A 25,196-nucleotide genomic window follows, 5' to 3' on the forward strand; every position below is an offset into this window, starting at 1 on the left:
ATGTAAAAGTGTTGAACTTAAAAATACTTTGGGAGAGGCTGGGCGCAGTGGCTCACGCCTGTAATCCCAGCACGTTGGGAGGCCGAGGCGAGCGGATCACGAGGTCAGGAGATCGAGACCATCCTGGCTAACACCGTGAAACCCCGTCTCTACTAGAAATACAAAAAATTAGCCGGGCGTGGTGGCAGGCACCTATAGTCCCAGCTACTCGGGAGGCTGAGGCAGGAGAATGGCGTGAACCCGGGAGGCGGAGCTTGCAGTGAGCGGAGACGGTGCCACTGCACTCCAGCCTAGGCGACAGAGCCAGACTCCATCTCAAAAAAAAAAAAAAAAAAAATACTTTGGGAGATAAAAATCAGAAAATAAATCTGAAAATTCAAAATCAGTTCTTTAATTTTAAGAGTATCTGAATTAAATTGATCAATAACATATATACTAGCATACTTCAAGTAGCATGGAATATGTGTATTTTGTAAAAAGTCAACCAAATGCTGAAAATAGTGTAACTTTTAACTGTCATGGTCTTTGTGTTATGAGATTTCTGCCTGTTAAATTATGCCATAGCCTTAAGGTGGGATAGTTGGGGCTATGAGTGCCCTGGGTCAGGTCTCCTTTGATATGAACTTGGAATAGCTGTCAATTCTTCTAGCACTCAAAACTATGTTCACTGTAGAAATAAATGTCAACATTGCCTTTTGATTAGAAAGTAAATCTCCTGATAAACATTAGCACACAAAACTAGGTGAATTCAAATTGTCTTTAATGTCAAAGGGAATTCAGCATAAACCTCTAAATTCCCAGCATTACTATTCTCTTCAAGGGCACAGCTATGTTTGCAATGGCCCTGAAACTCCTCACTCCCACACATACAAACCCACACAAAGTCTCAAGCAAATGAGGCTGGAGCTGGAGTTTGATCTTCATTTATCTCACCCAGACACCCAGGCTCTTTCCATTGTTCCACACTGCAACATTTCAGAGTAGCCAAAAAAAATGGACAACATTATCATAATACTTAAAAAAAAAATTCTCGATGAGAAAAAATATTTAGGACTCACTGGTCTATACTACTGAAATAGCCCTTCAAAGTTTCTTAGTAAACTTGGGAAGCCGATAAACACATTTAGCCAAGAATATGATGCAGAAGCTGAGTGATAAAGAGATGCCCTATACCATTACAATATTTTGCAAAGCTATGATCATTAATAATATGAATATTAGCAAGTAAGTTATTGCTGAATTGCTTGTCCCACACGAGCTGTAAAGTGAGTCCTCTGTGTACCACCTCCCAAAAAGTGACACTGTTAGTATAGGCCCAGATGATCCATTCTTGTTTACCAAACGCCCATCTTTCAGCACCTAAAGGTGGGAAAAGTACAGTCAGCTTTCTTAACATACAAGTTAAAAGCAAATTAATCATTTTGAAACCATCCTAGATATAATGTATAGTCAAATCATTCCTGATTTAGGAGGATGTAGCAAGTAGGCCAGGCAGGGGACAGCCATTTACTATATAATGAAGACTAGAGCAATTCAAGAGGGCCCAAGATTTTAGTTTCAACAATCAAATGTAACCATTAATGAAAAGTCAAAACCAGCAGCAGCAATTCATTGAGTTCGATTATGTGCAAGACAATCAGGAACCAGAGAGGTATACATCACATCCTTCCCTCAAGAAGCTTAAGAGCTAATGGTGAAATGGAGCGGATTCTAAACATAAAGAGAGAAATCAGTGTATCAGTGTATCAGAGAAGAAAACAGGTAAGTGCTTAGGCGGTCTGAGAAAAAAAAAACTGAACTGGTCTGTTTCACGGAGTGGGACATAAGCTGCCAAAAACTCCAGCTGTTAGGAATTTCTTTCAAGGGCTGTATGGCGGAAGACAGTGTGGGAAGTGGACATTGAATCAGCAAAGGCTCATTCTGAGACAGAAGTGTGTGTGACAGGTCAAGGCAATGTGAGTTCTCATTCTAGATTGGTAAACCAGTGGTGTGCTGGAGCTAGTGGTGCACAGGCTCATGAGAACAGATTGTTAAATTTCCAGGAAATTGGACAGCGGGCTGTTAAACACAGCCATTCTTTTCTTCCCCCCCCTTTTTGAGATGGAGTCTCGCTCTGTCACCCAGGCTGGAGTGCAGTGGCACAATCTTGGCTCACTGCAACCTCCGCCTGCTGGGTTCAAGTGATTCTCCTGCCTCAGCCTCCCCGGTAGCTGGGATTACAGGGGCGTGCCACCAAGCCCAGCTATATTTTGTATTTTTAGTAGAGACAGGGCTTCACCATGTTGCCCAGGCTGGTCTTGAGCTTCTGGCCTCAAATGGTCCTTCCAACTCCACCTCCCAAAGTGCTGGGATTACAGGTGTGAGCTATCAAGCTCTGCCAACAGATCCATTCTTGAAGCTGGTGGGATCATGGTGGGAATATTGACACAATGAAACTTGGCAAATTCCATAAATCAGGGCTTTTTGTTTTCTACCTCAGAGAAGGAATTGTTTAAAGTTACATCACACCACTGGCTAGGGCTGAAGATTAGTGAAGAAGAGAAGAAGGAATATGATCAGAGGAAGGTGGAGATCAGACTGTGAAAAGCATCAATGACTAGATCTAGCCTGAAGCCACAGTGGAGTCTTCATAAGAGAGGAATGTGTACAAAGCAACTGAACAAGAATAGAAGGAAACATGCATAGACAGTCAATAAACAGAACAAGAATAAAACAAAATAAACCCATTAGTTGTGGAAATGGAGTTGGAATGGAGAAGAAATTGAAAATTGCGAAATTAGTTGAAGTGGAGAAGAAATTGAAAATTAGGAAAATAGATGCTTTATAACTAGAAGGAGAAAATGACTAAATATCCTAGAAGATAATGATTGTACTTTACCGTTCACAAAGTGCCTTCACGTGCATTATCATATTTGATCCTCGCCAAATCAGTGAGGAAAATATTCTCTTCTATGAGTAGGAAATTCAGAGGTTAAGTGACTTTCCCAAGGTTATCTAACTAGTTAGTTACGGAGAACGGACTCTGCCAGTGCTTCTGACAATACACCAGAGTTGCCCAAGGTGCTAAAGCAAGATGTTTCCACATTCATGGGCATGGTCAGTAACACCACCCTTTTAACATAAAACTAAAGTAGTGGGGTGGGGCGGGGGTTGAGGATACACAGCAAGTGTGTTGAAATCTCTGCAATAGTGGTCCTCTAAGATAACGTGTAAATATTTACGGAGAGAGTATGCATCCATCAACAGAACTGAGAAACTACTCAAGAAGCCATAATGAGCATGACTGATGTAAAACATCTGTCATCTTCAATATTATGGCTGCTCTCTCCAGAAACAACATATTCACAGAAGGGCCGTGCCCTGCAAGGTCTCTAGAGAAAAGAAGCACTAAAAAAACCAAGAATGGGTTATTGGACTTTTTTGGCTCTTTTTGAGGAAAGTAGGCACCTTGATCCTACATGGTTTTTAGATCGCCAGCCCTAAAGAGGAGAAACACATCGCCTCAGGCTTCCGTGGCTTCTTGGAAATCTTTTCCAAGAATGCCCAACTCCTTTTGCTTTAATTCTGCACTCACAAAACAAACTGATCTATCATTTGTACTTTTGAGAGGATTTGCCAATGAAGAGTCTCCTTGACATACAATTCATTGTTCCCGGCTAAAGGAACCTATTTTTTTAAATAACAAGTTGGTGTTCTCGCTTATCTATCTTGCAAATTTGATTAGTATCTGTTCCTTAGAACCTGATGAACTTCAGTGAAAGTCATGCCACAGAGAATCTACACTTATAAAATAAAGACCTGCCTCACCCTCACCATAATGCTCCCTCCAAGGGACTGCAGTTCCAAAGACCCTCCCCACCAGCTGTCACATGGCTCTTTCATATCTTTTTTGGTGTAATGCAATCTATATCTCATTTCCTTCTTCTGCAAATGGTCTGGAGCAGGTGAGACAAGATCCAAATGATGATTATAGGTGCCCAATTTAAATGGTAGGTGCTGTGCCCCCCATCCCTCCTTCCTTCCATCCAAGAAGGAGCCAGAGATGGGATACAGCATGACAAGTTCACATAATCATTAAAAGTTGAGACCTACTGATACTACATTTACCCTGATGTGATTATTACACATTGCATGTCTGTATCAAAATATCTCCTGTAACCCATAAATGTATACACCTACTATGTACCCACAAAAATTAAAAACAAGGCCAGGCATGGTGGCTCATGCCTGTAATTCCAGAACTTTGGGAGGTCGAGGCGGCAGATCACTAGAGGTCAGGAGTTGGAGACCAGCCTGGCTAACGTGGTGAAACCCCATCTCCACTAAAAATACAAAAAGTAGCTGGGTGAGTGGTGGCATGCTCCTGTAGTCCCAGCTACTTATGAGGCTGAGGCAGGAGACTTGCTTGAACCCGAGGGGCAGAGGTTGCAGTGAGCTGAGATCGCACCACTGCACTCCAGTCTGGGCGACACAGCGAGACTCCATCTCAAATAATAATAATAATTAAGAATAATAAAAAAATATTTTTAAGAGTTGAGATGTACAAATACTATGGAGTTAAGCATTTAAACATGTATTCTCTTGTATCATTCTCTAACTCTTCTTAACTGCCTGAAGCCATTTGGGATGAAATTTTTAAAACAAAGAAAGGAAGTAGTAATGGAATAAATTATTTACATTCTCCAACTCTTCATGCACTATCACCATCCACCTTCAAACACTTATGTGGTTCAGAGTAAGAGTGAAATGGTATTTCTGGCTTTGGACCTTTAACCTAGTTTGGGAACTCTCTAGCATTTTTTTTGTCCTTCTCCCATGGATGAAGTAGTTTCATCAGGTAAATGTTCAGTCCTACTTTGGGACAATTCCTCAAAGAGATAGATTTCTATGAGTACAAGACATGGAAAAAGAGGCAAAGTAGTACCAGAAAATTAGATTGTATGCTCAGTTTAAATGTTCAGGCTTACAGAATATAACGCATCAATATGGCTAGACCCCATGTCCTCTTAAGTTTACCCTGGTGACCCTAATTTCCCTCTCTCACTTCTTTGAAGTGACCTCAGATAGATATTTATGTCAGTCCAGCCACATTTTAGCTACTAGATTTTAGCCCCAGACTCCTTGCTGTAGATCTAATCATGATTTTCTGTAGTTGGCACTTCAGCTTTTATTCCAGCCTCAATTTGCTCATGAGATTCTACCTAAACAGGTTCTATGGCAGCAAAGGATTCCTGATCTTTGGATTTTATAGCCTTAAGGCTACACTGTATGTTAAATTGTTGGTTTCACAGAATTAAGTATCTTTATAAGTACGATATATTCCACTCTGATAACACAGAAGACACAGATACATGACCATAAGCAATCTGCAATTTTAAAGACTTCCTTACTTGATGCCTTGATTGAATTAACTTGGACCCTATCTTATAGGCCATGCAATGATTTCACCCTAGTTACTGAAACCCTGCCACTGTTTGCCACAACTCAGAGAAGATATTAATATTCAAACCACTGGAGTATGTGTATGTATGTGTGTATGTGCGTGTGTTTAAGTGTTGTATATTAGCAGATATAAGCCTGCAGAGTCATAATTCTAATTTGAAGCCAGCTTAATTTGTGAATTAATTAGCTACAGCCACTATAATTTGTGAACAAACGCTGGGTGCAGTGGTGCATGCCTTTAAGTCCTAGCTACTCAGGAGGCTGAGGCAGGAGGATTGCTTGAGCCCAGGAGTTTGAGGCTTCAGTGAGCTATGATCATGCCACTGCACTCTAATCTGGGTGACAGAGCAAGACCTTGTTTAAAAAAAAAAAATGTGAAATAAATATCTGATTTTCTGTTTGTCTTCACATGTGACAAAATTAAAAATCTATAAACAAACATTCTTCAATGAATGGTATCTCAAACTCACAGTTCTAGGTATGTTCTTTATTATGTTCTTCCAATGAAGTGTCATCATTTTATAATTAGTTATTATAAATTTAAAAAATGATCACAAAATTTTCCCCTCCTTGACCCATGTCCTTTTGCCATGTGATTTTATAGCTCTTCCCATTGAGAGGTCTGAGTTCTTTATTTCTCTACCACTTGAATCAACATTGCTCATGTAACTTCCTGTGTTGATGCAACATTTGCAAACACGGTGCAAGCAGAGACTTGCAAAGCATTTGCAAAAATTGTTTTCTCTTGATGCTTCTGGACTCATTCAGCTAACATGTGAACAAGCTCAGGTTTGCTGAAAGATGAGAGACCACAGGGAGAGATGGCCTTAATTATCCCAGCTGTCTGAGACAAGGCAATCACAAACTGGTCAGTCCTAGTCAACCCACTAGCCAATGGCAGACATAATGAGCCCAGCCAACGTCAACTGAGCCTATCTCAGACCAGAAAAACAGCCTACCTACACCAAGTTCAAATTGCCAACCCACAGAACCAGGGCTAAAGAAATGGTTTTGAGGAAATTTGTCACACAGCGGAAGTTAACTGGCAGAGTGGCTATAGCTTGTTTTACTTGGCTTCAGAGAACATATAAAATGAAAATACTCTTATAAAAGTCCTCTTACCTCAAATTTTCCAGGTGACAGCTGAATTTCGGTAAGTAGCACTTCAGGAAAAACATACTCTGTTCCAAATGTGCCACTGAGGGAGAACATCTCAAATCTTGTAGAAGCAGTTTCTACTGGCCGTCCACAAGTTGTCAAATTAGCAGTTTTGCACTTCAGCATTGTGCAGACCTATGTGGAACAAATGCAGATAAAACGCAATGCCTTACATCAAAGTTACTTGTACCAGAAATGTTGCCTTAGTTTTTAACCACAGCGAAGCAAACATTATCTTTCTCAGAAAAGAGATTTGGATCATGTTTCTTATAATTAATAGCTTTATTAAAAATGGCAAGTGACTTGAGAATCAACCCACTTCCTAAATAACAAGTGGATTAAGAGAAAGAAGTCAGTTTAGAATTAGAGTTAAACCATTAGTTTGGTATGTCAGATGATGGCATTGAGCTCAATGAAGTGGAGATCTTTGGGCAACAATAGTCCTGAAGCTGAAAGGATATTAAAATTTTTTCCACCCTTGAATCTCACCTCTCTTCCCAATCCTTTTCTTTAGAAGAAGGCAGTGGGACACGGAGTATAATAGGAAAATACAAATTCAGAGCCAACATTCTATAAAAAGTTTTCATCTTTAAAATCTGTCATTTGAAAACAATACAAGGCCAGATGTGGTGGTTCACACACGTTATCCCAGTAATTTGGGAGGCCGAGGCAGTCGGATCACCAGAGGTGAGGAGTTGGAGACCAGCCTGGCCAACATGGTAAAACCCCGTCTCTACTAAAAATATTATATACATAATATATATATATATATATATATTTTCAGGTGTGGTGGCACACGCCTATAGTCCCAGCTACTCAGGAGGCTGAGGCACAAGAATCGCTTGAACCTGGGAGGCAGAGGTTGTAGTAAGCCGAGATCATGCTACTGCACTCCAGCCTGGGCGACAGAGTGAGACTCTGTCTCAAAAAAAAAAAAAAAGAAAGAAAAGAAAAAGAAAGCTATACAAAAACCAGGACATCTGATTAGAAGAGAAACTAAAATAAAAGTAGTATCCCTATTTACTGTTAGTTTTGCAAGTGAAAACAAGACTGTTTATAATTTAGATATGTTGGCAAACCCACTTAAGGAAGTCTTCTTGATGTTCTTTACAATAGGTTGGTTTATTAGTCAAACAGAAAGTCATCATGCTTTGGTTAATAATTTTTTAAATATGTTTAAAGCAATCAATAAGATTATGCTTAATTCCCATTGTAAATATATATATTTTTTATTATTATACTTTAAGTTTTAGGGCACATGTGCACAATGTGCAGGTTTGTTACATATGTATCCATGTGCCATGTTGGTTTGCTGCACCCATTAACTCGTCATTTACATTAGGTATATCTCCTAATGCTCTCCCTCCCCCCTCCCCCCACCCCACAACAGTCCCCAGAGTGTGATGTTCCCCTTCCTGTGTCCATGAGTTCTCATTGTTCAATTCCCACCTATGAGTGAGAACATGCGGTGTTTGGTTTTTTGTCCTTGCAATAGTTTACTGAGAATGATGGTTTCCAATTTCATCCATGTCCCTACAAAGGACATGAACTCATCATTTTTTATGGCTGCATAGTATTCCATGGTGTATATGTGCCACATTTTCTTAATCCAGTCTATCGTTGGTGGACATTTGGGTTGGTTCCAAGTCTTTGCTATTGTGAATAGTGCTGCAATAAACATACGTGTGCGTGTGTCTTTATAGCAGCATGATTTATAGTCCTTTGGGTATATACCCAGTAATGGGATGGCTGGGTCAAATGGTATTTCTAGTTCTAGATCCCTGAGGAATCGCCACACTGACTTCCACAATGGTTGAACTAGTTTACAGCCCCACCAACAGTGTAAAAGTGACCCATTGTAAATATTTTATCCCAGTGTATGCATATGTATAAATGCACGTGTGTGTGTGTGTGTGTGTTTTGTGTGTGTGTGTTGCCATCAATGCATGGAGTCAAGCCAAGGAAAAGCACCTGGTTTTCTGGAACAAATATAAAAAGTTAACCTGGAATTTACCTTTCACTTGAATGCCCTTTCATCTGAACTGAGATTACCTGCCAGTACTCTCTTCTCCTTCGGCCATGTAATCCTGTAAAAGCCCCTAGAACGTACACTTCATTCCCTTCTTTTTGTAACATTCTGTAGCTTAAATGACAGCAAAGCTCCTTTTGACAGACTGTAAGATTTCCTGCATTTTCAAAAAGTTCTGTGAAGTTGAACTCATCCCTGGAAATAAATCCCCCAAAAGTGTTTTTCTGTACTGGAAATGGTTTGATGGTGGTGGCGTAGGCATTCCAATTCACAGCTGTTGGGTAGGCAAGCGAGGATAGGGGATGTGAATCCACCTCCGAAAGGAGAATTTTTCCCAACTCTGTCTTCATGTCATAATGATACACTTTGGGACCGTTTGGTGCATAAATACCACTTCCTGTGAATGAAAGACAAGTCTTCTGAAAACAACAACACACACAAAAAGTCCAACACTGCCGATTTCCCCATCAGAATTGGACATGTGATTACACCACCGTATTAGTCAAGATGAGACAGGATACATGCTTCTAATTGCACTGAACACCTAACTACTTCTATTCTCTATTGGAAGAGATTAAAATAAACATTCCTTGGTCTCATTTCAATTAAACCTTAAATATAATAGTATTATTTATTAGCATTATGGAAAATTAAACCAAATACAAAAATCTTTGTAGTTAGGAGTTCCTGAAAGGTGGGGAAAGGGAATAAAAATTCTCCCCTATTCCTCATTGTGGTGGTTTTCAAATATATCCAAAAATTCGTTAACATTCTTCTTTCCAGTGGGAGGATCTAATTCCTTTCCCCTTGAATGTTGGCTGGACTTAGTGACTCACTTCCAATGAATAGAACATGGCAGAAGTGATGGTGGGTAACTAGTCATAAATAGCAATGTGGCTTCCTCCCTTTTCTCTCTTGTCCCCTCTCATTAATTGTTCTAGAGGAAGACAGCAGCCATGTCATGAGGATATGCCTATCTCCTATGAGGAGACAATGGGCAAGATATAGAGGCTTCCATGGCCACTGAGGAAAGTAGTAGCTGAGTAGCGTTTGGCAAATTACTTGCACTCTCTGTATGTCAATTTCCTCATCTGCAAAATTGGGATGACACTATCTCATATAATTATTGTAATAATTAAATGAATAATACACATAAAGGTCTTAGTATAACCATAGCTTATAATCAAGTGCTAGCTTTTTTTTTTCTATTGTTAAACTATGACAAACACAGTAAGAAGTTCCAACAAGCAAAACATTAATACAAGTCATAACTGAGGCATTCATTTCTCTGCACTTAAAAATATAAGATGAAACCTAACCTGGTCATGAATTACCTGTCATATTTAGGCTGACATGATGTGTGTTGGCCACAAGAAGATTAACTCCCATTCCCATTGCCCAAGCTGAATGGAATTCAATAGCTGTCAAAAGGGGCAAAACGTTCATCCAAGCTGTGGGAAACAGTATGGTGTCCACATGGAAATCTTTCACCAGGGTAACACCAGGATCATAGAAGAATATATCAAAGCACGTGAAAATGCCAAACTTTCCAAATGTGGTGTTGAAAGTCACCAACTCCGGCTTTTCAGGGACGTCAAACTGAGGCTCAGAGTACAGGTGGTACTACAACAAATAGATAGGAGAAAACTAGTAAAGCCTTGTTTATTGAAGAGATGACTCATAAAAACCCTCCAAGTTGGTAACGGATTTGGCTATGGTCAACTGCAGGGAATCTCTTAGGAAGCGGATAAATCTGGCAATTGGAAGTAAATTTCTAAGGAAAATGTGGAGGAATATGTGACATACGTCCATAGCATCTCTCTCATCTCCTCTCTCTCCTTTCTCTCTCTTTCCCTCTCTCTCAGTTAAGAGCCAAATACCTCCCCATAAACCCCAAAGTCTATAAGCTTTTTTTAATTTAATTTTAATTATTTTATTTTTCTGAGACAGAGTCTCGCTCTTTTGCCCAGGCTGGAGTGCAGTGGCATGATTTCAGCTCACTGCGACCTCCACCTCCTAGGTTCAAGTGATTCTCCTGCCTCAGCCTCCTGAGTAGCTGGGATTACAGGCATGTGCCACCATGCCCCGCTAATTTTTTTGTATTATTAGTAGAGACGGGGTTTCACTGTGTTGGCTAGGATGATCTCGATCTCCTGACCTCATGATCCACCCACCTGGGCCTCCCAAAGTGCTGGGATTACAGGCATGAGTCACAGCACCTGGCCCTATAAGCTTCTTAAAAGTTAAAAGACATGCATTATTCTTCTTTGAATCCTTAGTACCTAGAAACGTAATATTAATAGATGCATAATAAATACCTGTGAGTCAGGTAGGAGATGACATCTCTCTCTTTAGTGTCCCATCCAAAGTAATCTCAGTGACTCTTACCCACCTTTCAAAATTACCATAGAAAGAAATGTATTTAATTCCCCGATTCCTTCCAGGTAAACTCAAAAAAAAACCTAGTCTAATAAAATAATTGGAGTCAACAGTTAATAAAATGGTCTGCAGTGTAAAAAAATATCTAAAAAATAGAAAAGAAATTGAACTTTACTACTATTTTAAGAATTGACAGGCCAGGCAAGGTGGCTCATGCCTGTAATCCCAGCACTTTAGGAGGCCAAGGCGGGCAGATAATTTGAGGCCAGGAGCTCAAGTCTCTACTAAAAAATCCAAAAATTATCCAGGTGTGGTGGTATGCACCTGTAATCCCAGCTACTCAGGAGGCTGAGGCAGGAGAATGGGTGGAACCTGGGAGTCAGAGGTTGCAGTGAGCTGAGATCGTGCCACTGCACTCCAGCCTGGGTGACAGAGCCAGACTCTGCTTCAAAAAAAAAAAAAAAAATTGATCAACAAAGGTATTCTAATTAGGTTCACATATGTCAGAGGTCATGGGTTACAAATGGTCCCTGAGGTACCCTCAGGGAAGAGTGAGAGTCTCTCAACTTAGACAGGGTGACTGCAGGTTCCTTGCTAGTTTGTCCACATTCAGTGCACTGTGCCATCCTGCACATTTACAGAATGGCAGAATAGCTTCAAACAATTACTGCAAAGAAACTGCATTGAAAGATAATATGAATAATGCAAACAATCTCCCAGGCAAGAAAATGGAAGCACTGACCTTTCTATTTTTACTATGAGACACATTTTAAGAAAAAAGTGAAGTGCCAGTGATATATATGAAAAGAAGCTGTCAAAATCCATAAAATTATGAAGAAAGCGTTTTGAAATTGTTGTACTTTATAAATACACACACAAAAATACATATGTTGAGGACTTATGTTAACAATTTTTTCCAATAGGGGTCCATGATCAAAATCATTTGAAAACCATTGCTTTAACATCCCTCCTCTTAATTAACATTTATATTTTAACTGAGACTGCCAGGAGATAATTTCTCCACTCCAAAGATTCTGAGGCTATAATTTAAGATGCTTAGAACATATCTGGGAGTGGAGAAGGGACATTCATACTGCCTGTACATCACACATATCCATTTAAAAGGCCAGCCTTCTTTTTCTACCTAGTTTAGTATAAAATTATTACTTAAAGATTATTTGATTCCTTTTTTCAATTTAGAATTTAAGGTAAACATTTTATGGTTTGAGCTTAAATCTATAAGATGGTAATTAAATTAGCTGGTGTAGAAAATAAGGTATTTTGTGATTTGATAGCAAATTAACTTATGTGAAGCTGATTCATACAATTTTGAAACATCTTTATACCATTTCAATATTAAATACTATTTAGATTATGGCTGTGCTCGGTAGCTCATGCCTCTAATCTCAGCATTTTGGGAGGCCAAGGTGGGAGGACTGCTCGAGGTGAAGAGTTTAAGGACAGCCTGGGCAATGTAGTGAGACCCCGTCTCCAAAAAATATTTAAAAATTAGCATGGTGGCACATGCCTATAGTCTCAGCTACTTGGGAGGCTGAGGCAGGAGGATCGCTAGAGCCCAGGAGTCTGAGGTTAACAGTGAGCCATGATGGATCCACTGCACTTCAGCCTGGACAACAGTGAGACCTTGTCTCTAAAAAAATATAAAATTTGTGAAATAATGCCCAGATTATAGTCAACTTGGTATCTTTTTTATGTTAAAATTATTTGTTTTATATGTGCAAAATTTTGTCTCAATCCTGGACCATTATGACACTTTCTTTTAACAGCTCTCTGCCTACATGATTTTCCAGAGTAGTTTTTTCCAAAGTGTCATTTTCTTTTTTCTTTTTTTCTTTCTTTTTTTTTTTTTTTTTGAGTCTCCCTCTTTCACCCAGGCTGCAGTGCAGTGACACAATCTCAGCTCACTGCAGCCTCGGCCTCCTGGGTTCAAGCAAGTCTCCTGCTTCAGCCTCCCACATAGCTGGGGCTACAGGCATGTGCCATCACGCCCAGTTAATTTTTGTATTTTTTAGTAGAGACGGGGTTTCACGATGTTGGCCAGACTGGTCGCAAATTCCTGGCCTCAAGTGATCCACCTGCCTCAGCCTCCCAAAGTGCTGGGCTTACAGGCATAAGCCTCCACGCCCAGCCCAAAGTGTCACTTTCTTTATTGCCAACTTAAAAAAAAATAATAATAATAATAATATCGTATCATAGAGGGAATGAAACTGAAACTCCTAAACCCAGCATTGACCACTCACAACACGCTGCATTTTACACATCCGTCCCTCTCTCTTACCTTATGGTAACGTGCCACGAGTTTTCCTTCTGTATTATACACCACATTGGTATTGTATTGAAAGTAGCCATTAGGAGGACATGTGGAGTCACGGGAATTACATGGCTTTTTGTCCCCCAAATTTGCCAAGACATAGATAGAGTTGTTCTTGGCCAGGCAGCTGAGTCTTGCTTGTACTGGTGTGTGACCAAATCTAAACCAAATTATAATTAAGACATTTCAATGTTTAAAAAATAATTTAGTCACTTCCTACAGAGACAATAGCAACTGTAACCACTTAAGTGGAACTTAAGTCAATACAAAAACTATGCATAAAAATATCATACTTTAAAAGCCACAGATGATTATACACTTGATGAATACTTCCCACACTGTATCTATTGCTACAGAAATTCATTATTCAGTCTCCTGCCTCATCAAGGGTCTCCTCTCTACTGAAACATCCCATCAGCATGAAATATCCTCTAGTACCTCCCATCTTTAAAAAATAAAATTAAAACCTCTTTTGACCCTTCCAAACATGCCCTTCCAAATACTGCTTTAGTCCTCAGCTCTCTCTTAAAGCAAAACTCCTCAAAAGATCAGTCGCTCTTGCTGTTGCCAGTCCCTCTTCTCCCATTCTCTTTTAGAGCACTCTAACTTTTATGTCTATCACCCAAACTCTTACTAATGCCAGCAGTGACCCCCACGTTTTACCTGATCTCATCTTAACTTTTCAACAGCAGTTGGCACAGTTAATTACACCTCCTTCTGGAAACACCTCACTTTTTTATTGGACCCACCCTCTCATTTTCCTATTTCTTGGTTGCTCTTCTTCGACTCTTCTGCTGATTCCTTCTTTTCTTCCGAGTCTAAACACTGGAATTTCCTAGTGCTCAAGACTTATACCTATACTCTTCTCTAACTCACTCCACAGGTGAACTCATCGTGGTGTTTAAAACCATCTATATGCTGACATCTTATTTTCTATCTCCAGATATAATTTTGTCTTTTCATGCCAGACTTGTCCATGCAACTGCCAGGTTGACACCTCCAGGATGACAGTAGGACCTAGATTTTTAATATGTATCAGAAAGTTTCTAGATAACCTTTTCCCAGGAAAATTAGCTTTGTGAGCCTAGGAAAATGCAGTTTCAAAGCATAAGGTCTTACGATTCACTGGAAAATACATGGTGAAGTCTTTCTGCCTAAGAAGCAACTCTGGGTTGGAGAGACTCTATGACATTGAAAGGGTGTCCCTTCAGCAGAGGCCTTGGAATGTATTCCTAACACAATCCGCTGTCTACTTCAGAAATTAAGTTACTACTTGTATCTATGAGATCTCTTCCCTTAGTTTTTCTTGCAGGAATACCCTATTTACATATTTTCTCAAAATTTAATAAAGATTTTCAATCATGAAAGATTGTTAAATAGTACCTAAGTATAATTTTTAAAAATCTGACAAATGTTGAGATAAATATAACCATAACGTATACCACATATATGATAATTCAAGAGCAATCATTTTGCTTTGGTGAACATGCACATTTTAGAGAGTTACTTTTGCACAAAAGACTAAGATAGTTAAAATACCTGTGGGGGTCTTGACACGGAATCCAGTTCACCTGAGGGTCTGGGATATCCTCTAGATAAGGGAAAACAGTTTCCCTGGTAAATTTCCATCCATAAAGTGCATCTTCTGGAGTCACAATGATTCGAGCACCCTGTTCAAAACAAGTGAAACAAAAATGATTTTTCCATGTACAACACAGACAATTCAACTCTCTCATCTTCCACCAGCTTCCGTGCCCCTCGCATATATTATGACTAGCAGAAATAAGAGAATACCTGCTCAGCTGCCTGCTTGATCGCTCTCTCCAGAATGTCTATATTCTTGTTCATGAGATTCAAGGCATCCTCCTGAGAAACCGGTGTTTCTGTTTTATTTGGCAAAATGACAGCATGTTCATACACTGCAGCTATAAAACTGTCCTGAGTACCAACCTGCAGGGTTATTAGGGCAAAAACTGCCACAGAGGTTGGAAAAGAGGAAGTGACCATGGCCAAGGTTTAGTGATTTCTGAAAGTGAAAATAACATTCATGTGGTATTTACAGAGGGGAGAATATTTGCATAACATGCGGCTGCCAGTTACTGGCCTTTTACTTTATCATCTTTTTTTTTCTTCTTCTTCTTTTTTTTTTTTTTTTGAGGCGGAGTTTGCTCTGTCACCCAGGCTGGAATGCAGTGGTGCAATCTCAGCTCACTGCAACCTCCCCCTCCCAGGTTCAAGCAATTGTCCTTCCTCAGCCTCCCGAGCAGCTAGGACTACAGGCACGCACCACCACGCCCAGCTAATTTTTGTATGTTTAGTACAGAGGGGTTTCACAGTATTGGCCAGGCTGGTCTTGAACTCCTGACCTTGTGATCCATCCACCTCAGCCTCTCAAAGTGCTGGGATTACTGGCGTGAGCCACTGCACTTGGCCTACTTTATAATCTTAAGAACGCAATATATCTGACCATTTTTAAAGAAAGAAAAGTTGCAGTTCATTTAAGACAATCAGAAAGTATTACAGGGATTGAAAAGCATGTACTATTAAGATTTAATGTTGAATTTCCAAAAGACACCCGAATTCAAATATAGAACAATTCCAGATTTTATTAACAGAAGCTCATAACTAAATTAACTCTTGTATAAAAAAATCACATCCCAACAAACATCACATTTATTAAATTTAAAAATTGACAACAATTTTTTTGGTTCTGTTGAGTCACTTACATCGTGTTTATTTTTAGATGAGGGGGAAAAAATTAAATACTTACTACTAAGAAAATGTAACACAGAACAATATTGAGAACAAAATTTACCCAAATCTACACTCTGACTTACTTATTGCTATTAAGGACTGAAAACATGTGCTCCAGAAAAGCAGGATTATGTGTCTGGTTTGTTCACTGTGGTATAGTTAGTGCCTACAGCACCAATACCCCGAGACACCTAGGCCAGAGGATGAATCTCAGCTCAGGGGTCCCAGGCCTCAGGAGACTCCGCTTCTTTCCTTCTTTCTCTCTTTCACCCTTTCCTCCCCGTCCTCCCCCTACTTCTCCTTCTCCTCCTCCTCCTTCTCCTCCTTCTCCTTCTCCTCCTTTTTCCTCCCTCCCCACCCCCTGCTTTGGAGGAAGATGCCAGGGAAGGGGAAGAGTCCAGGATTGGTGATAAAGATCACCTGTATTGTAATAAGGAGAAGATGTAACTTACATTTTTGTTAGCAGCAAATAACAACAATGACTTTAAAAACAATGCTAACAGGCCAGGTGCAGTGGCTCATGCCTGTAATCCTAGCAATTTGGGAGGCCGAGGCAGGCAGATCACCTGAGGTCAGGAGTTCTAGACCAGCCTGGCCAACATAGTGAAACCCCGTCTCTACTAAAAACACAAAAAGTAGCTGGACGTGGTGGTGGGCACCTGTAATCCCAGCTACTCGGGAGGCTGAGGCAAGAGAATCCCTGGAACCCAGGGGGCAGAGGTTGCAGTGAGCTGAGATCACACCATTGCACTCCAGGCTGGGCGACAGAGCAAAACTCCGTCTCAAAAAAAAACAAAAAAATAAAAAAAAAACAATAATATAACAACAAATACAGAATGTGATGTCGGATGCCTTCTTAGGACATTCATATTCTCCCTTCCCCAGGCCCAATCCTACCAGATAAAAGATTTGTTTTATTTTTATCCAGCCCTTTGTTAAAAGTCACGGAAATGCTTTTAGACAGCATAGAAGAGTAGGTACAAATAAACAAAGTTTATTCTGTGCTTTCCTTCATACTGCGATAAATGTTTTGTTAAGAATGGGGCCTAGGGGCTATAAATAAGATCTGCTCATATTTTCTGCTTTGAATAGAAGTTTCTATTAAAGGAATAACTTGTCTTATCTCTATAGAGCAGAAAACTAAAAATAATTTCAGGAAAAATGGTCAAGCCCTTTTGAGGAAAATGTAAAGGGATAGATATTTTCATGAATTTTTAGCAGCTTGTAGAACAGACTGTTAGTATATAACCATAATATATAGTGTATATATAATTAGTAAATTAGCATAGGTGATTGGTATATAATAGATTATGAGTGCTGCTAGAGTTTAGAAATCACATAACCCAAATGCCCACTTATTACAGGATAGGAATCTGAGGCATAGAGAGCTAGAGCAACAGAGCAGGATGTGCTGCTTCTCATTCCTGATTCCAGAGTCTTTCTTTTATACCCAAAACAGCACACGCGTCTGTGCTGTCTTTTAATGTCTGCAACTGAGTGAACACTCGTGTCTTTTGGGGTTTTTTTGTTTTTTGTTTTTTTGTTTTGAGACGGAGTCTTGCTCTATTGCTCAGGCTGGAGTGCAGTGGTAGGATCATGGCTCACTTCAGCCTCCACCTCCCAGACTCAAGTGATCCTTCCACCTCAGCCTCCCTAGTGGCTGGAATCCCAGGTATGCACCAACATGTCAGGCTAATTTTTGTTATTTTTTGTAGAGAGGAAGTTTCATCATGTTGCCCAGGCTTGTTTCAAACTCCCGGCCTCAAGCAATCCACCCATCTTGGCTTCCAAAAGTGCCGAGATTACAGGTGTGAGCCACTGCAGCCAGCCATTCATGTCTTTTAAAGAACCCAATTCAAAATGATCACCTTAGGAAGACCATAGGCAAATTGGCTAAGTGCTAAAGAAATTTCTGATGCAGTCGATGCCTAATAAAAACAACTAAGCTCTTCCATCTCTGTAAGTATAATTTGGGCCATGACCTACCTTCATTGATCTAGTATCACCAATTACTAATACTTCATTATCTCTTTTGCTTGGAAGTAGTCAGGTAAGCTGATGAGGAGGAGTTAACAGTTTTAAAATTTTGGCAGTAGAAGTGGAGACAATCATATCTGTTATTGTGTTCCCAAATCTGGATGTTTTTCTCTGTCCTTGGCTGTAAAGGATAGAAATTATGTTGATTAGAGTTTTGGTTTTTTTGTTTGGCTAACAGGGAAGGGGAAAATCACTTCTGATATAAAATCAAGATGACTAAATTCCCTCCTTTGTTTTTTTATTTGCAGTGTCAGGCCTCTGAGCCCAAGCTAAGCCATCATATCCCCTGTGACCTGCAGGTACACATCCAGATGGCTGGTTCCTGCCTTAACTGATGACATTCCACCACAAAAGAAGTGAAAATGGCCTGTTCCTGCCTTAACTGATGACATTGTCTTGTGAAATTCCTTCTCCTGGCTCAACCTGGCTCAAAAGCTCCCCTACTGAGCACCTTGTGACCCCCACTCTGCCCATCAGAGAACAACCCCCCTTTGACTGTAATTTTCCTTTATCTACCCAAATCCTATAAAATGGCCCCACACATATCTCCCTTCACTGACTCTCTTTTCGGACTCAGCCTGCCTGCACCCAGGTGATTAAAAGCTTTATTGCTCACACAAAGCCTGTTTGGTGGTCTCTTCACACAGATGTGCATGAAATTTGGTGCCGTGACTCAGATCGGGGGACCTCCCTTGGGAGATCAATCCCCTGTCCTCCTGTTCTTTGCTCCGTGAGAAAGATCCACCTACAACCTCAGGTCCTCAGACCGACCAGCCCAAGAAACATCTCACCAATTTCAAATCTGGTAAGCAGCCTTTTTTACTCTCTTCTCCAACCTCCCTCACTATCCCTCAACCTCTTTCTCCTTTCAATCTTGGTGCCACACTTCAATCTCTCCCTTCTGTTAATTTCAATTCCTTTCATTTTCTTGTAGAGACAAAGGAGACACGTTTTATCCATGGACCCAAAACTCCAGTGCCGGTCACAGACTGGGAAGGCAGCCTTCCCTTGGTGTTTAATCATTGCAGGGACGCCTCTCTGATTATTCAGCCATGTTTCAGAGGTGTCAGACCACGCAGGGACGCCTGCCTTGGTCCTTCACCCTTAGCGGCAAGTCCCGCTTTTCTGGGGGAGGGGCAAGTACCCCTCAACCCCTTCTCCTTCACCCTTAGTGGCAAGTCCTGCTTTTCTAGGGGGCAAGAATCCCCAGTCCCTTATTTCCGCACCCCGACCTCTTATCTCTGTGGCCCAATCCCTTATTTCCGTGCCCCGACCTCTTATCTCTGTGCCTCAACCCCTTATTTCCCTGCCCCAACCCCTTTCCTGCTTTTCTGGAGGGTAAGAACCACCGAACCCCTTCCCTCCATGTCTCTTTCATGTGCGTCCATGTGAAAAGACCACCAAACAGGCTTTGTGTGAGCAATAAAGCTTTTAATCACCTGGGTGCAGGCGGGCTGAGTCCGAAAAGAGAGTTGGCAAAGGATGGTGGATTATCATTAGTTCTTATAGGTTTTGGGATAGGCAGTGGAGTTAGGAGCAATGTTTTGGGGGGTAAGGGGGTGGATCTCTCAAAGTACATTCTCAAGGGTAGGGAGAATTACCAAGAACCTTCTTAAGGGTAGGGGAGATTACAAAGTACATTGCTCAGTTAGGGTGGGGCAGGAACAAATCACAATGGTGGAATGTCATCAGTTAAGGCTATTTTTACCTCTTTTGTGGATCTTCAGTTACTTCAGGCCATCTGGATGTATATGTGCAAGTCACAGGGGATACGATGGCTTGGCTTGGGCTCAGGGGCCTGACAGTCTGTACTCTCTCTTTTCTCTGGGCTTGCCTCCTTCACTATAGGCAACCTTTCACCCCCCATTCCTCCATCTCCCTTAGCCCGTGCTCTCAAGAACTTAAAACCTCTTCAACTCACACCTGACCTAAAACCTAAATGCCTTTTCTTCTGCAATGCCGCTTGACCCCAATAAAAACTCGACAGTGGTTCCAAATAGCCAGAAAACGGCACTTTCAATTTTTCCATCCTGCAAGATCTAAATAATCCTTGTCATAAAATGGGTAAATGGTCTGAGATGCCTGACGTCCAGGCATTCTTTTACACATCGGTCCCTCTCTACTCTCCGTTCCCAATGCAACTCATCCCAAATCTTCCTTCTTTCCCTCCCACCTGTCCCCTCAGTCCCAACCCCAAGTGTTGCTGAGTCTTTCTAATCCTCCTTTTCTACAGACCCATCTGACCTCTCCCCTCCTCCCCAGGCTGCTCCTCGCCAGGCCGAGCTAGGTCGCAATTCTTCCTCAGCCTCTGCTCCTCCACCCTATAATCTTTTTATCACCTCCCCTCCTCACACCAGGTCTGGTTTACAGTTTCATTCCATGAGTGGGTCTCCCCCACCTGCCCAGCAGGTGTATGAATTGAAAAACTAAATGGAATAAGAGAAGGAGAAAAACAGGTATAAAAGATCTAAGAATTGGGAGGACCCAGGACATCTGATTAGAGAGTGCCTAAGGAGATTCAGCATAGTCCTGCCAGCAAAGATTATTTATTTACTTCAAGAGTTTAGAGTGGCAGTCTGGGGACAGCACCAGGAGATATCAGCTGTGATGGCTTGGAGAAACAGTGTAAACCGGCAGTGTAAACAAAAGCAGGGCATGTGTGAGTAGTTGAGAACGGTGAATAGGAGTATGATAGAGAGAAGATACTGGGGATGACAAGCTTTTGGGGGCACAGTCTAAGTTGGTCTTGTGTCTGGAATGAGACTGGGGCCTAATAAAAAGGAGCATCTTTACAGGAGCTCAAATGGGCTGTACCTTGTAGCATTCTGAGGACAGGTCTGACTTCTGAGAAAGGAAAGTGGTAAAAGTATTGTACAGTCCTTTTTAAGTTGGTGGCTGAGCTTGGTGAGGTGTGTTTTAAAAAGACCTTTAGTCTGTTCTACTTTTCTTGAAGACGGAGGACCGTAAGGGATATAAAGGTTTCACTGAATACTAAGAGCCTGAAAAACTCCTTGGCTGATTTGACTAATAAAGGCTGGTCTGTTATCAGACTGTATAGAGGTGGGAAGGCTAAACTGAGGAATTATGTCTGACAGAAGGGAAGAAATGACTACGGTGGCCTTCTCAGACCCTGTAGGAAAGGCCTCTACCTATCCAGTGAAAGTGTCTACCTAGACTAAGAGGTATTTTAGTTACCTGACTCGGGGCATGTTGAGTAAAGCTAATTTGCCAGTCCTGGGTGGGGGCAAATCCTGGAGCTTGATGTGTAGGGAAGGGAGGGTGTGGGGAAAAGGAAGAGAGATCAGATTGTTAATGTGTCTGTATAGAAAGTAGACATAAGAGACTCCATTTTAATCTGTAACTTTATCCCCAACCCTGTACTCCCTGAAACTTGTGCTGTGTCAATTCAAGGTTAAATGGATTAAGGGCTGTGCAAGATGTGCTTTGTTAAACAGATGCTTGAAGGTAGCATGCTCATTAAGAGTCATCACCACAAAACACTGCGGAAGGCTGCAGGGACCTCTGCCAAGGAAAGCCAGGTATTGTCCAAGGTTTCTCCCCATGTGATAGTCTGAAATATGGCCTTGTGGGAAGGGAAAGACTTGATTGTCCCCCAGCCCGACACCCATAAAGGGTCTGTGCTGAGGAGGATTAGTAAAAGAGGAAGGAATGCCTCTTTGCAGTTGAGACAAGAGGAAGGCATCTGTCTCCTGCCCGTCCCTGGGCAATGGAAGGTCTCCGTGTAAAACCCTATTGTATGTTCCATCTACTGAGCTAGGGGAAAACCGCCTTAGGGCTGGAGTTGGGACATGCGGGCAGCAATACTTCTCTTTAAGGCATTGAGATGTTTATGTGTATACATATCTAAAGCACAGCACTTAATTCTTTACCTTGTTTATGATGCACAGACCTTTGCTCACGTGTTTACCTGCTGACCTTCTCTCCACTATTATCCTATGACCCTGCCACAACCCCCTCTCCAAGAAACACCCAATAATGATCAATAAATACTAAGGGAACTCAGAGGCCGGCGGGATCCTCCGTATGCTGAACGCCAGTCCCCTGGGCCCCCTTTATCTTCCTCTATACTTTGTCTCTGTGTCTCTTTCTTTTCCAAGTCTCATTCCACCTAATGAGAAACACCCACAGGTGTGGAGGGGCAACCCACCCCTTCAGTGTGGTATCAGGAATCATGTGGGAGGGCGGATTGAAGTCCAGGCCAGGAACAATGGTAATTGTGGGACTTAACAAAGAGTGAGTACAGCTGAAAGACCCGGGGAGCAGAAAGTATATGCGTCAGGTATGAGGAAGAAAATAGATTTTGGAAGTTATGAGAAATGTAGAGAGTGAGTTGAGCATAGTTTGTGATTTTGAGGGCCTCTAAAAGTATTAAAGCAGTGGCAGCTGCTGCACGCAGACATGAGGGCTAGGCTAAAACAGTAAGGTCAAGTTGTTTGGACAGAAAGGCTACAGGGTGCGGTCCTGGCTCTTGTGTAAGAATTCTGACCTCACTAACCATGCCTAGGAAGGAAAGGAGTTGTTTTGTAAGGGATTGAGGTTTGGGAGATTAATCGGACATGATCAGCAGGGAGAGCACGTGTGTTTTTATGATAATTATGCCGAGATAAGTAACAGATGAGGATGAAATTTGGGCTTGACTGAAGTAATGGGGGCTGTCTGTGAAGACTTGCAGCAGTATAGCCCAGGTAATTTGCTGAGCCTAATGGGTGTCAGGGTCAGTCTAAGTGAAAGCAAACAGAGGCTGGGATGAAGGGTGCAAAGGAATAGTAAAGAAAGCATGTTTGAGATCCAGAACAGAATAATGGGTTGTAGAGGGAGGTATTGAGGATGGGAGAGTATATGGGTTTGGCACCAGGGGGTTGATAGGCAAAACAATTTGGTCGATAAGGTGCAGATTCTGAACTAACCTGTAAGCCTTGTCTGGTTTTAGGACAGGTAAAATGGGGGAATGGTAAGAACAGTTTATAGGCTTTAAAAGGCCATGCTGTAACAGGCGAGTGATAACAGGCTTTAATCCTTTCAAAACATGCTGTGGGATCATATTGGCATTGAGCGGGGTAAGAGTGATTAGGTTTTAATGGGATGGTAAGGGGTGAATGATAGGTTGCTAAGGAGGGAGTAGAGGTGTCTTATACTTGTGGGTTAAGGTGGGGAGATACAAGGGGAGGATGTGAAGGAGGCTTTGAACTGGGGGAAAAGGTGGCAATGAGGTGTGGCCGTAGCCCAGGAATAGTCAGGGAAGCAGACAATTTAAAGTGTTTCAGCCTAATAAGGGAACTGGGCAGGTGGGGATAACTAAAAAGGAGTGCTTAAAAGAGTATTGTCTAAGTTGGCACCAGAGTTGGGGAGATCTTGGGGTAAGGGGTGATATTGTGGGGTTGTTAGAAGAAACATTTGTCATATAAGAATGATTGGTGATGGCCTAGATACGGTTTTGGATGAACTGAGTAACTAAACAGAAGATACAAGGTCCGAATAAGAGAAGGAGAAAAATGGGTATTAAAGGACTAAGAATTGGGAGGACCCAGGACATCCAATTAGAGAGTGCCTAAGGGGATTCGGTGTAATTACTTGCTTGGTTGGCAAGTTTCTGGGCTCTATCCTTGAGTTTTTTTTATGTTGTCATACACCAGGCCAGATTGATTTAGGTAAAAACAACACTCTTCATTTAAGAATATACAGTCTTCCTTTTTCAGCAGTGAGTAAGTCAAGGCCTCGGCGGTTTTGGAGGACAACTGCAGCTACAGAGTCAACTTGGGCCTGGAGGACCGATCAAGTTTGTGATATGTCTGTGATGCTAGCTGAGAAGTCATTAGACAGGCTACGGAAGGTCGCGACAGAGGTTGAAATGCCTGCTATTCCAGTACCAAGAGCAATAGTGGAGGCAGAAAGTCTTAAACTGACCAGCAAGGGAATTAGTGGAATAACTCTTTTTTGTCACGTCAGTGTCATGAGGGGAACAGAGAGCTCTTCGGTCCTAATTGTAAATTGAATTTTGGGAGTAAGGAAAACTAGTGTGCATGTGCCTGTCCAATTAGCAGGTAGACACGTGTAGGTAGAGGATCCACAGAGGAAGAAGAGACCTTGTGCGAGGCAAAACTGGAGATGTAAAGTAAAAAGATGAGAAGGAGTGCTGAAAGGGATGTCTTGTACCGAGACTTCTAGGGCTCTAGCTAGGGTGGCAGCTGTCAGAGGTTGTAATGGGGACTGATGGGGTAACTGCATAGAGGGGGAGGTTAGATTTTCATGGTGTATGAGAAAACGTTGAGTATCTACAAACAATTTTCACTGTTATTTTTGGGGCTGGGTATAAGTAAACAAGAAGAGGGCCTGGGAGGAGAGTCTGATGAGCAAGGGGAAGGTAGCCAAGGATGGAGTGAAATACAGGGTAAGTGTCTTCCTAAGTAATAATTACTGCTAACATTTTAGAGTTTGTCAGTATTGATAGAGGGCTTGTCTGTAATACGGAGCTGGGAGGCTCCAATTGTTTCAGTGATGTGTGTAGTTGGGCTTTGGAGATGAAGAGTAAAGGAACATCGAGAAGGTGAAAGATTACCTAGGGGAATTCCAGTGGGTCTTTGCCAAGAGATACATAAAGGAGCGGCCACAGGAATAGTAGTTTGTGTTGTGAGAGGTCCAAATATGGGGGAAGTAGAGTTAATATAAGGAGAAAGGATTTTTAAATAAGTGCGGAGGAGGGCGGCAGCTTGCTGATGTGAGATGTCTGCGGAGGTCTTGCTGGACCTGTCTAGAAAGTAAATGAGTTCTTCAGGAGGGTAAAGGTGAGGGCTGTTAAAGGAAGTTCGGAGGTGTAAGGAGACAGGAGATGTTGCCTAGTCTGTGTAAGGCGGGGACAGCTGTGTAGGCACTGGAAGAAAGGGAAATGCAAAGCCAGCAGTTGTTCACTAAGGAGGGATTAGAAGTGTCCAGGAGAGAATGGGTAAGGTTGATAGTGTGGTGGAGATAGCTGGGGAGAGGTAGAGGGTGGCATAAGAATGGGAATGAGAATAAAAGTGAGTATAAAAGTAAAGAACAGAACTTCAT

General features: G+C 41.6%; 1 protein-coding gene across 14 annotated transcripts in view; it reads right to left on the bottom strand.

The window, feature by feature from the left end:
• Window positions 1–743: 743 nt before the first annotated feature.
• LOC129473656 (pantetheine hydrolase VNN2) overlaps window positions 744–25,196 on the bottom strand; it is a 29,828-nt gene continuing 5,375 nt past the window's right edge. For 8 of the 14 annotated variants that reach the window (XM_063631364.1, XM_063631361.1, XM_063631351.1 and 5 more), the window contains 8 exons: window positions 18,081–18,252; window positions 15,135–15,366; window positions 14,880–15,010; window positions 13,308–13,500; window positions 9,964–10,252; window positions 8,653–9,026; window positions 6,565–6,735; window positions 744–1,359 (listed from right to left, as the gene is read on the bottom strand). In XM_063631364.1, coding sequence (XP_063487434.1) covers window positions 1,168–1,359; window positions 6,565–6,735; window positions 8,653–9,026; window positions 9,964–10,252; window positions 13,308–13,500; window positions 14,880–15,010; window positions 15,135–15,347 — 1,563 coding nt within the window. In that variant the 5' untranslated portion in view covers window positions 15,348–15,366; window positions 18,081–18,252 and the 3' untranslated portion in view covers window positions 744–1,167. The remainder of the gene's footprint in view (window positions 1,360–6,564; window positions 6,736–8,652; window positions 9,027–9,963; window positions 10,253–13,307; window positions 13,501–14,879; window positions 15,011–15,134; window positions 15,367–18,080; window positions 18,253–25,196) is intronic. The other 6 variants (XM_063631392.1, XM_063631396.1, XM_063631414.1 and 3 more) reach the window with 1 other exon arrangement.

The sequence above is a fragment of the Symphalangus syndactylus genome, chromosome 2 (assembly GCF_028878055.3).
Source record: "Symphalangus syndactylus isolate Jambi chromosome 2, NHGRI_mSymSyn1-v2.1_pri, whole genome shotgun sequence".
NCBI classification, from domain to species: Eukaryota; Metazoa; Chordata; class Mammalia; order Primates; family Hylobatidae; genus Symphalangus; species Symphalangus syndactylus.